A 10670-nucleotide genomic window follows, 5' to 3' on the forward strand; every position below is an offset into this window, starting at 1 on the left:
AAGCAGGGGCAGGGGACACTTATTCTTAAATGTTATGCAGTTCAATCCCCGGTAGTCAATACATGGACGGAGAGATTTAACCTTCTTTTCAACAAAGAAGAAGCCTGCCCCAAGCAGGGAGGAGGAAGGCTGGATGATGCCAGCCGCCAGAGACTTACCTATATATTTCTCCATAGCCTCCCGCTCGGGCCTTGACTGATTGTACAGCCGGCTGGCTGGCAGTGGAGCACCCGGCAGAAGGTCTATGGAGCAATCGTATGGCCGGTGGGGGGATAGTGATAGGGCCCTATCATTACTAAAAACATCGGCCAGGTCGTGATAGACCAGAGGTACTGCATGACCCAACTGCATAGGCTCCTCACCCAGTCTAGAAGTTGGGAGCGGGGAGTGCTCCGTGATTAGGCGTCTGGGGCTCTCCCCAGCCGGATCTCGCCTGACCCCCACACGGCAGCGCTCACGCAACCGGTTATCTAACCAGATGGCCAGTGACACTAGGTCCTCAAAATCAGAGGGCTGATCTTGGGACGCAAGCTCATCCTTAACCCTGTCACTAAGCCCCTTAGTATAAGCAGCCTTTAACGCCTCCTTGTTCCAACCCGTATCGTTTGCCAACATCCTGAACTGAACGGTAGGGCCGCGACCCTTTGTGGAGATCCATCAGCTGGGACGCGGCATGATATAACACTGAACAAAACTGATTCACAAACGACTCATGCGTCAACGCGTCAAACTCCAGGGTTCTATAACAAATTCTATAACAAAAACAGTCATGAGGAAAACCAGCACAAAATCAGCCCTAGACTAAATAATCAACTACACCGTGGTGAGTGGGTAGGATAACAGACAAAACACTAGGATAAAGAACTAAGGTCAGAACCACTAAGGGAACGATGCAAGAAAAACAACCCACTAACAATTAAGACATAAACTGAGATAAGCACAAGGCAACAAGGACGAGACTAGAGAATGCTAGGAATCACAATAGAATGGCTGGAAAGTCGGGCAAGAACCATAGACAATCTGGCAGCGAGGAGAAGCCACCCCGCTGCCTAAATGCAGGTGTAATCAGCAGGAATAAGGAGCAGGTGCGCTGGCTGCTCACACCTCCCCTGCGGACACAGGAGAAGAGGAAAAATCAACAAACGACACGTAATACAAAAGGAAAAAACACAACAATAAGCAACTCATAACATGTATCACTGTGCCCATGTACTGTAGTATTGTAATGGAGGATTAGGCTAACTGTTTGTAGGCCTAGTATTCCATATATATTTTTGTAACTGCATGTTCTCTATTTGTTGAATTGAAAGACTGCCACATGAGGGTGGGAGGACAGGTATGTTCTCCCCACACCAAGAGACCCTAATTGTCGATATGGTCCGTGAGAACAACACCATTAAACTGCGTGAAATTCAGCAGAAGATCATTGAGGACCATGTAAATTTTGAGGGTATCAACAGTGTCAGCCTCTCTACTGTTGATCGTGTCCTCAAGCACAACAGACTGTGCATGAAACAGCTGTACAGAGTGCCCTTGGATCGCAACTCAGACAGAGTCAAAGAGCAAAGATTCCAGTATGTACAGGCTGGTATATATCCAGACACATTCAATGTTGATTGCTGTAAGAAATGATTTACTGTAGTGGCCTGAATCACTTTTTCTGTACTTATCTATTCTATATCTATTTCTACAGAGAGTTTTTCAACTGGATGCAATGGAAAGACCCCATGAATACATCTACATGGATGAAGCTACGTTTACATTTTTTCTCAATTGCTAAGACACAAGAACAACTCACCATTTTCTCAAATTTTCACACACAATTTTAAACTCACACCCAAAAGTACAAACATCTAAATTCTGGGTCCCAATCAGTTTTTACCCTCAGACAATACACACAAGCTGTCAAAACACAGACTACATGAGTGTTTGTTACACACAGGAGGGATTAATTCAACACACTGCCACCAAAATGTCAAGAATAGGGTTTATTCACAGCGTTTCCATATTGAGCACATATACAGGTTCATCAGCATCTGCATTAACATCAGCATGATCTTGTCTCAGGTCAGGGTCAGGCCATAGTATTTCATCAACTTCACACATTATGTCTTCTCTCGCCAGGCACCGTGGGAAATATCCTCTTATGTGTCAGATCCAACCCTGGATAGATTCCAGAGAAATATCCTCACATGCATTTACCATTGCCTCCAGGAGATTGTGCTGTGTGTATGGGTTGCAGTCATAGACTCTCCACCGCCATGCTGAGAAAAATTCTTCTCTTGCATTCAGAAAAGGGGAGTATCCTGGCAGAAAAAGGACCCTGAACCTGGGGTGGTCATTGAAGCAGGTGTGAACCAGAGCAGCCCGATGGAAGCTCACGTTACCAGTATGGCATGGTGGTGGAGGATGCCATGATTGCTAATGGCTGCACAGATGGTTATGTTGCCTCCCCTCTGGCCCGCAACTTGTGTGATTGCACGCTGTCCAATGATGTTGCGGCCCCTTTTGCGCCTTTTTGTGAGACTGAACCCTGCCTCATCAATAAAGATGTATTCATGAGGTTCAGCCATTGCATCCATTTTCTACAGGAGTCAAAAAAATTTTACTTCAAACGTGTGTATTGGAATGAAAGATGGATCTTTACATACTATAGCATTTCTCTACAGTATAGCAATTACCTGCACATATTGGAATCGTTGCTCCTTAACCCTGTCAGAATTAGGCACACGGTAAAGTTGCTTCATCCTTATGTGGTTCCGCCGTATTACCCGGTCAATGGTGGAAAGGCTTATGCTGTTAGTCCCTTGAAATATTTCCTGGTCTTTGTCACGTGGCCGGGGGGAGTCGGACAGAATACCCTTTAACTCCAATATAAATTGAACCCAATTAAGAAATGTAAGAGTACTTAAGAGTAATTGAAACTTAACACCAAAAACTTGCCCCGTGGCCGGGGACGATCTGGGCAAATTGCCCTTTAAAAACTAATATAAATATAAATCAAACCCAATTAAGAGATTTAAAAGTAATTGAAAGCAATTAAAACCCGACATCGCCACCTAGAGGTTAGCAGAGCTCTAGGACTCTAAAAGGTTCACAGGTTCTTTAAAAATCAGGGGTGAGCAGAGCTAAAAGCAAGTCAAGGGATGGTTATCTAATTTATTAAAACAAAAGTCACAATAATGTACATAAAATAGATGATGCCTAACAAGTCCATTAACCCTTTATAGGGCACTCATTGAAATACTTGGAAATTTAAAATTTCAACCCTGGAGTGTCATTGGTGGATATAAGAGGACATTTTTTCTTTTTTGACTTTTTAAAAAAGTTTCATATTTAGGCTGCAAATCAAAGTCAACGAAATTACCATATACGGTTCCTCGCCCATCTAGGGTAAAAAAACTCCAAATAATATGTGGATATATTATTTTAAATAATACACATATAAAGATGAAGGAACATTTATTTTCAAATCACCAGTCAGACATATATCTTACAGAACTTATGACACTTGTGTCAAAATATAACACACACGATACACTGCAAAAAAAACAGCAGAAGTCACTGCATGTAACCAAAAAATAGTGAAGGTAATTTCAAACTCTTTATGTAAACACTGTAAACAAATAAGTGCAGTTTCCAAATCATTCACTTATCTTGCAACTTGTAAACATCAATCTCAGTATCATAAGAATGTAAACACGTTAGAAACCTGCTTTCAAACAAGACGACTCTGATCACCTGTCAAAGTCAATTATAGTCCAGTCACTTAGCCAACGGCTTCATGGTACTTCATGAAGCAGTTGCGCTCAGCATTGAGGCACAGGTGGACCTTACAGACTATGCAGAGCACATTCGACCTCAAGATGCGCCCCTTCCTGCTGCAGTGCTTGCAGGTCTGACGGGTGGTGTAGAGAGGAGCATGGAAAAGGGACAGGTCAAACCGCACAGAAGTATGTGGGGTGTGGCTACGGTGTCCCCTTACAGGCTGAGGAACATGGACAGAGGTGTTGAGACTTAATTGAGATGCTGAGCTCCTTCGAGGGCGAGGCATGACTGGCCTCTGGGTGCTAGCAGACCTAAAAACCTGGATCCTAAAGTTCATCAGTGACAGGCCATCCACACCAAGAGCCTTGCAGTCCCGCTTGTAGATGACCCAGGCATTTGTGAGGCTGACATCAATTGCATATACAAACAGCCGCATGTACCACCTCTTGGATTTCATGGGGCTATGGTAGAGATGGACCAGCATGTCACTCTTGTCAATTCCACCCATGTTGGAATTGTAGCTTTTGATGACAGCGGGGCAGCTCACTTCCTCCTTCTGCTTGGTCTCACTGCAGTACCGGTGGACTGAGGATGTGGGCTCCACTCCCATGTCTGTTGACAGCAGAGTGACAATCTTGTTGTCCTTCCACCTGAGGGCTAGGATCCCATCATCACTGGTGACGTAGCTGCAGGTACCCCGAGGAACAGCCTTCTTCTCCATCTCCTTGATGGACTTGAGTGGAGGCTTCCCTATTCTGTTATCCCTGACTGTCCCTGTGTACCTGCAGTTCTTGTCCTTGAGGTACCGCACCAACTCCAGGCTGGTAAAGTAGTTGTCTGCAAAAATGGCTGTGGTGGGAGAGGGGGGCATAGTATTGACCAGGGCGGTGACTATCTGACTGGTGGCACCCAAAGTTCTTTGTTTAGGCATCAGGGGGACACCGTGGGCCTCCAACATAGTCTTCCCCTGGTAGAGCACCATGTCATGAATGAAGCCATCTGCAGAAGCCCTGGCAAACAGTTTGAATCCCCATTTGTCTGGCTTGTTCTTGATGTACTGCCTCAGGTTACCAGCTGTCTTGCCTTTGTAGGCAACCATGACCTCATCCACAGACTGCTTGGGGGTTTGTGGCTCCCTCCTGAAGGCAGTATTCAGGAAGCTGAACAGTGGCCGGATCTTGAAGAATCGGTCCACAGTGCCAGGGATCTGAGTGTTGTCGTTGAAGTGGACAAGCCTCCTCATCAGCCTGAACCTCTTAGATGACATGAGGTTTGCAACTTGGGGGACCCTGGTCATTGCCCAGTAGTCATCAACTGAGGGCAGCTCAACAATCCCCATGTAGATCAGGATAGCCATAAAATTTAGCATCTCATCTTCAGTGGTGGTGAAAGTGGTGGTGACATCTTTCTGAGTTGCGTATAAGTTGGTCTGTTATGTTATGTGCCTGATGACTTGGGGGCTGAAATACCTGCTGAAGTACTCAAATGGAGTCCCAACGAAGTCAGGGGGGGAGTGCTGGTATTCAGGCAGGGCTGGGTTATTTAGGTCAACCATCTTCCAGGTGGTTGGTCTGGCTGTGGATGTTTTCTCCTTGGTGGGCCTCTTGGCCTGTGGTGCTGGCTGGTCATCGTCTTCTTACCTGTTGTTCTTGTGGTCATAAATGTCATCATCGTCCTGATCATCGTCCTCATCCTCAAGCACCTCCACTGTAGTCCACACGCACTTCTTCTTAGCAGAGGGACCCTCCTCACTCAGATCCGGAGTGTGGAGAAGAGAAGGCCTCCTCTTGAAGAGAAGGCCTCCTCTTGCCGTAGAAGCATTGGACAGATAGGTGCTGCAAAATAATGTGCCAGATATGCCAAATCAATGTACTATAAAAATATGTAATAAATTAAATCAGGGATATTTAACTTTTATTAGCTTGAAAATCTATTTAAAAGGGTTACATTTTTCACTGGAACACTGTATAAGCTTATATAATTCTGTGGAAACATCCAATATACTATTGAGTACTGTTTTCTTAAATTATATTTCATTATTGGTGAAAAAATACACTTAACACAGCTTGCTATACATATCGGGCGTATGTCTATAAATAGACTTGCTGGCACATGCCCTAGTGTTATGTGAACAGGGCGTATGATCAAATATGGGGTCTCCTTTTTTCACACAAAAATTTCATTACATTCTAGAAATTCAACACAAACAACACTTATGCCAACATTTAGTAAAACTATTCAACAACAATTTGTGTGAGTTTCATCCACTTACCATGGTTAATTTGGATGCTAGCACTGTAGTTTGGGATCCAGTAGGGGGCACACGATTGCATTTTTTGACTTCTGATGAAACAAGGAAGTTTGAGATCCTCTGGCTGATTGGTCAAAGGCCATCGAGATTATGTTGTGATGTAGCCTGACCTTTGTTGATTGACTGGATGAAGTCACGTGATTCTGCCCCTTCTTAAAGAGACATGGGGGTGCCGTTTTTAAAGCCTGTGGAAGTTACCATATATGGTTCCTTGCCCGATAAAGGGTTTTAAACCCAACAGTACCCCTCGTCCTCTGACCACGGAGTTCTCTAATGGAGCCGCTTCCCACGCGCCACGCCAGCGACCATGCGTCTCCAGCAGCCGATTCCTTCCTGCTCCGGGAACAGCCTCCGACCGTCCACTCCCCGCAGCACCTCCTCTGCTACTCCGGTCGTCAGTCTTCCTGGGCGGTAGTCAATCTACCGGCCCAGGCTGGAGTGTTCTCGCCGGACGGGTATAGACTGCTGCGCTTCGGGCACAGACGTGTGTCTGTCGTCTGGGCTGTATGCTCTGCCGGTTCGCTACCCTCCAAGCTGGCTATGTGTGGCCGCCCTGTCCTCCCCTTCTGCTGGCTGCTTCTACTTTTCTTCTCTTCCTGTCCGATACGCTGCACCTGTTGCAGATCTGCTGATTGCTGCCCCGGGGCTTGATCAGTGTGCTGTGTTCAGGGGCAATAGGAAAACATTGCATGCGAGGGTAGCCACTGCACACATTAAAAAACACAACCCAGTAAAAGCATGCGTTTCCTAACCACTGCAAATCAAAACACAATAAGTTAAATAAAAACATGCAGCACAATATTAAAACATGCATATAAAATCCCCATCAACTCCAGCCCTGTCACATCTTCAATAATGCAGGTTTGAATCCCCCTCAAAGTGATGGCATTATTGCCCAGTCTCCTGCTCAGCGGTGAGCAATCGCCACCTGCCTCCAATAGATGGCTGCCTCTCAGTTCTGCAAAAATTTAAGTACGGACAATGGATGCAACTGTAAAACGGCTTAAGTTTGGCTAGACTAGCTGGCCAGCTTCTTTCATTGTCCTCCCATGTACCACCACGTGATGAATGACAGTGGCACAGATTTCATCAGAAATTACTTGTCTTTGCTGTCCTCTGCCTCTGCCTCTTCCACTTCCTCTTCCTCCTCCTTGTCTCTCTTGTCTCTCAACCTCTGCATGGTTGGGATCCATTGTTCCAAAGGACATGAACATGCCTCTAGGCTCTATTTATTGACCCCCAATTCTGATTGGTGTGTTAACAATTTTTAGGCTGAGTGTTTTCACCTGGAGAAGGGGGTGGTCTCTGAGTTTAGGTTATGATAACTTGAGTTAATTATATTGAGAGCATGTGTTTGCTGAATGAATAATGCAATGAATGATTTATTTGGCCACTTTTGTGTAAGGTTTTGCAGAAAGTGTTTTTAATATTGAGTCGTGTGGAAACAGGTGAATTGTGTTTTTGGTTATGGGAAATGTGTGTGTGCTTCTGGGATTGACGAAAAGGTTTGAGTTTTTGTGCTACAGGAACCAGGTTTTGTGTTTTAGCAATTGAGAAAAACTGTAATCTCACCAAAAGGAGAAGGAGAGGCCATAGCATGATTGGCCAACGGGCCATTGTTCGTGTCACTGGGCAGCGTGGTGGCAATGTCACATTGTGTGCTGCCATCAGCAATCATGGGGTTGTCCACCATCATGCCAACCTGGGGCCCTACAACACTCACCTTATTTTTCTCAATCACATGCAAGATGCTCTGTTAGGGCAGCAGGATGAGCATCGCATCTGTGTTGTTGTTTGGGACAATGTGCGTTTTTACAGAGCCCTTCAGGTTAAAGAGTGGTTATATGAACAAAAGTTTTTTATCAATCTTTTCCTTCCACCGTACTCCCCTTTCCTGAACCCCATTGAAGAATTCTTCTCCTCATGGCGGTGGAAGGTATATGAACGCCAACCTTACACCAGGGTAAATCTCCTGCAAGCATCTCCTGGAACTAGCCTGTGGTGACATAGGTGTGGAGGCATGCCAAGCCTGGATACAGTATGCCAGGGGCTTTTTCTCCCATTGCCTGGCCAGACAAAACGTGGCCTGTGATGTGGATGAAGTCCTGTGGCCTGACGCAGTACGGAGAAATGATGCTGTGGCTGAGTAATGCACTTTTCAATTGTATATTTTTGTACTTTATTTTTACGTAGGCTTACTGTATACAAGTGCTAAATGCACAGGTTTTTTGTTTTGCAAAAACATTTATTTCTACAGCTTGATGTCCTGAGCATTGTGTTTTCTATTTTTCTATGTCGTATTTAGTGACTGCTCAGCAGTGTTTTTAATTTTGATTGTCTTGGGGCACAATTTGACAACATAGTTCAGTTTTGAGCACAGATTGAACTGTTTTGAGGTAAGAGTTCAGTTTTGGGCACTGATTAAACTGTTTTGAGGTGAAAGTTTGGTTTTGCAAGAGGAGTCTGAGGTTTTGTGAATGTAGCTTGAAAACTGGGTTTTGTGTTCACAGTTTAGAGAAAAGGAGAGCGGCTTTCGAGAAATGTGTCTTAGCAATCGAGAAAAACTACAATAAGGGGATGGATGGAGTAAAAAGTGTATCTGTAGTCATGTCAAGTATTTTGCTGCACAGGTGGCTTGCTTTAGGGGTGTATTTTCAACTGCACAGATGCTATTGAATGATCATAGAAATTTTATACGTATATCATAGGAATAAGACAATAACAAGAAATCAATCTGCTGTTTCACCATGGACAGCGCAATGAGTTGTTTTTTGTTTGTTTGTTTGTTTTTTTGTTTTTCAATATTCTGCACTGTTATTTAACTTATATTTCTTGTACAAACCACAGTTAGATAAAGGATCACCTAGTCAGGTAGGCTAACACAGTCAACAAAACAACCCCTCTGATCTTCTTACTTGGGGGTGGCAGTTGGGGGTGGCAGGTTAACAAGGGGTATTTATTTTGGTCTATTCTGTACCTTCACCATCTATTTTTTGTTTACTTGTCCTGGAAGTTGTGTTGCTGGTCTAGAGGTTATTTATTTATTTATTTATTTATTTATTTATTTATTTATTTATTTATTTATTTATTTATTTATTTATTTATTTTCCTGTTAAAGGGATTTTTGGGGAGTTCTTCATTATCCAAATCAAGGGCCTGTGAATACAGGATGTTGTATGCTGTTATGTGCTCTATCAGCACAGCTCTAGGGATGGCAGTGTTTCCACTTTAGTCCAGACTGAAAAATCTCCCATGCCATGACAATTTGCTATAAACATTAAAGAGCATGAATCTTAATGTCTTGGTGATCACTTGATTTTTTTAGCCAGCTCCACATGCAGACCATAATTTTCAGCTATTCAGTGAATTATCTCCAACAGCTTTTAGATAATTTGGCACAATCTCTGGCATGGAGATTCATGGTTCCCAAACGATTATTCCCACTGATTTTTCATCAAGAGCCACAATTAGATTAATATTGATTCTGAGTGAGTGACAACTATTGGATGAGTTGCCATTAAATATGCTAAAGGAATTCTGTTCTCTTCAGGATGGCATGTAATTGGCCTAACTTTTCATCCAGTGACGTATAAGATCCGAGTGCATCGGCCGATGGAGCCCTGGATCGGTAAAAATGCACTACGAATGGTTCAATGGCCCGGATTTACGGCCGCGAATCGGTTTCCTGAGTTTCCAGCGGCCCATACCTGCCATTGTTGTGCTCGGCATGTGAACTCTCGCGAGATTACAATGTTGACCTTTTACCTGTACGAGTGGTGACGTCAGCTGCGTAGAGTGTGTGTGTAGCCATGTAGAGAGAGCGGGCAGCAGCAACATGTCAGATGATGCAGATGAAATACACAGTGCTCCTCACCTAAAATCGAAGGTCTGGAAATCATTTTGCTGATTCGAGTGAACAGGATGCTAGCACGGCTAGCACAGCTAGCACGAATAGCACGGATGAGAGCGGGCAGGACAAAGACAATAAAATACAAGAGTTTTTCCAACTGCAATTCAGCCATAACTCGGCAAGGTCCAAGGCAATGACGGCATCTATCGCTCGTTTTATTGCAAAAGACGGCCGTATAGTGTTGTTGAAAGCGGAGGCTTTTGGGACATGATAAAAACAATCGAACCAAGGTATAAGATACCTTCCAGACAGCATTTCGCCAAGAAGTGTGTGCCTGAAATGTATAACAAGTTAAAGAACGAAGTTAAACAAGAACTTTCCCAAGCGGAGAGGGTGGCAATCACCACCGATGCGTGGACTTCATGTGCAACCAACTCGTATCTGACGATTACGGCACATCATATTTCTCCAGACTGGGAATTAAGGAATCATGTCTTACAAACTAGAGTCTTCAATGACAGCCACACCGGAAGAACGTGATATAGCACAATATAGCAATATAGTATAGCATCATATGATATAATATAACATAACATAGTAATCCATTATTATATGATATATACCATAATCTAGTATAAGCCGATATATCGTCATGATGACAATCTTGAGAATAATAATTGCTAATATATAATTGCAATGAGGGGCGAGGCCAGACCAGGGCATCAGGGAAGCGAGCATGAG

The 10670-nt window shown here is 44.0% G+C and overlaps 1 protein-coding gene across 1 annotated transcript; it reads right to left on the minus strand.

The window, feature by feature from the left end:
• Positions 1-3769: 3769 nt before the first annotated feature.
• On the minus strand, positions 3770-5107 carry LOC139330749 (piggyBac transposable element-derived protein 3-like). The gene has a single exon (XM_070961844.1). The coding sequence runs from the start codon at positions 5105-5107 to the stop codon at positions 3770-3772; it is 1338 nt and encodes a 445-aa protein (XP_070817945.1).
• Positions 5108-10670: the final 5563 nt, after the last annotated feature.

The sequence above is a fragment of the Chaetodon trifascialis genome, chromosome 4 (genome assembly GCF_039877785.1).
Source record: "Chaetodon trifascialis isolate fChaTrf1 chromosome 4, fChaTrf1.hap1, whole genome shotgun sequence".
NCBI lineage: Eukaryota > Metazoa > Chordata > Actinopteri > Chaetodontiformes > Chaetodontidae > Chaetodon > Chaetodon trifascialis.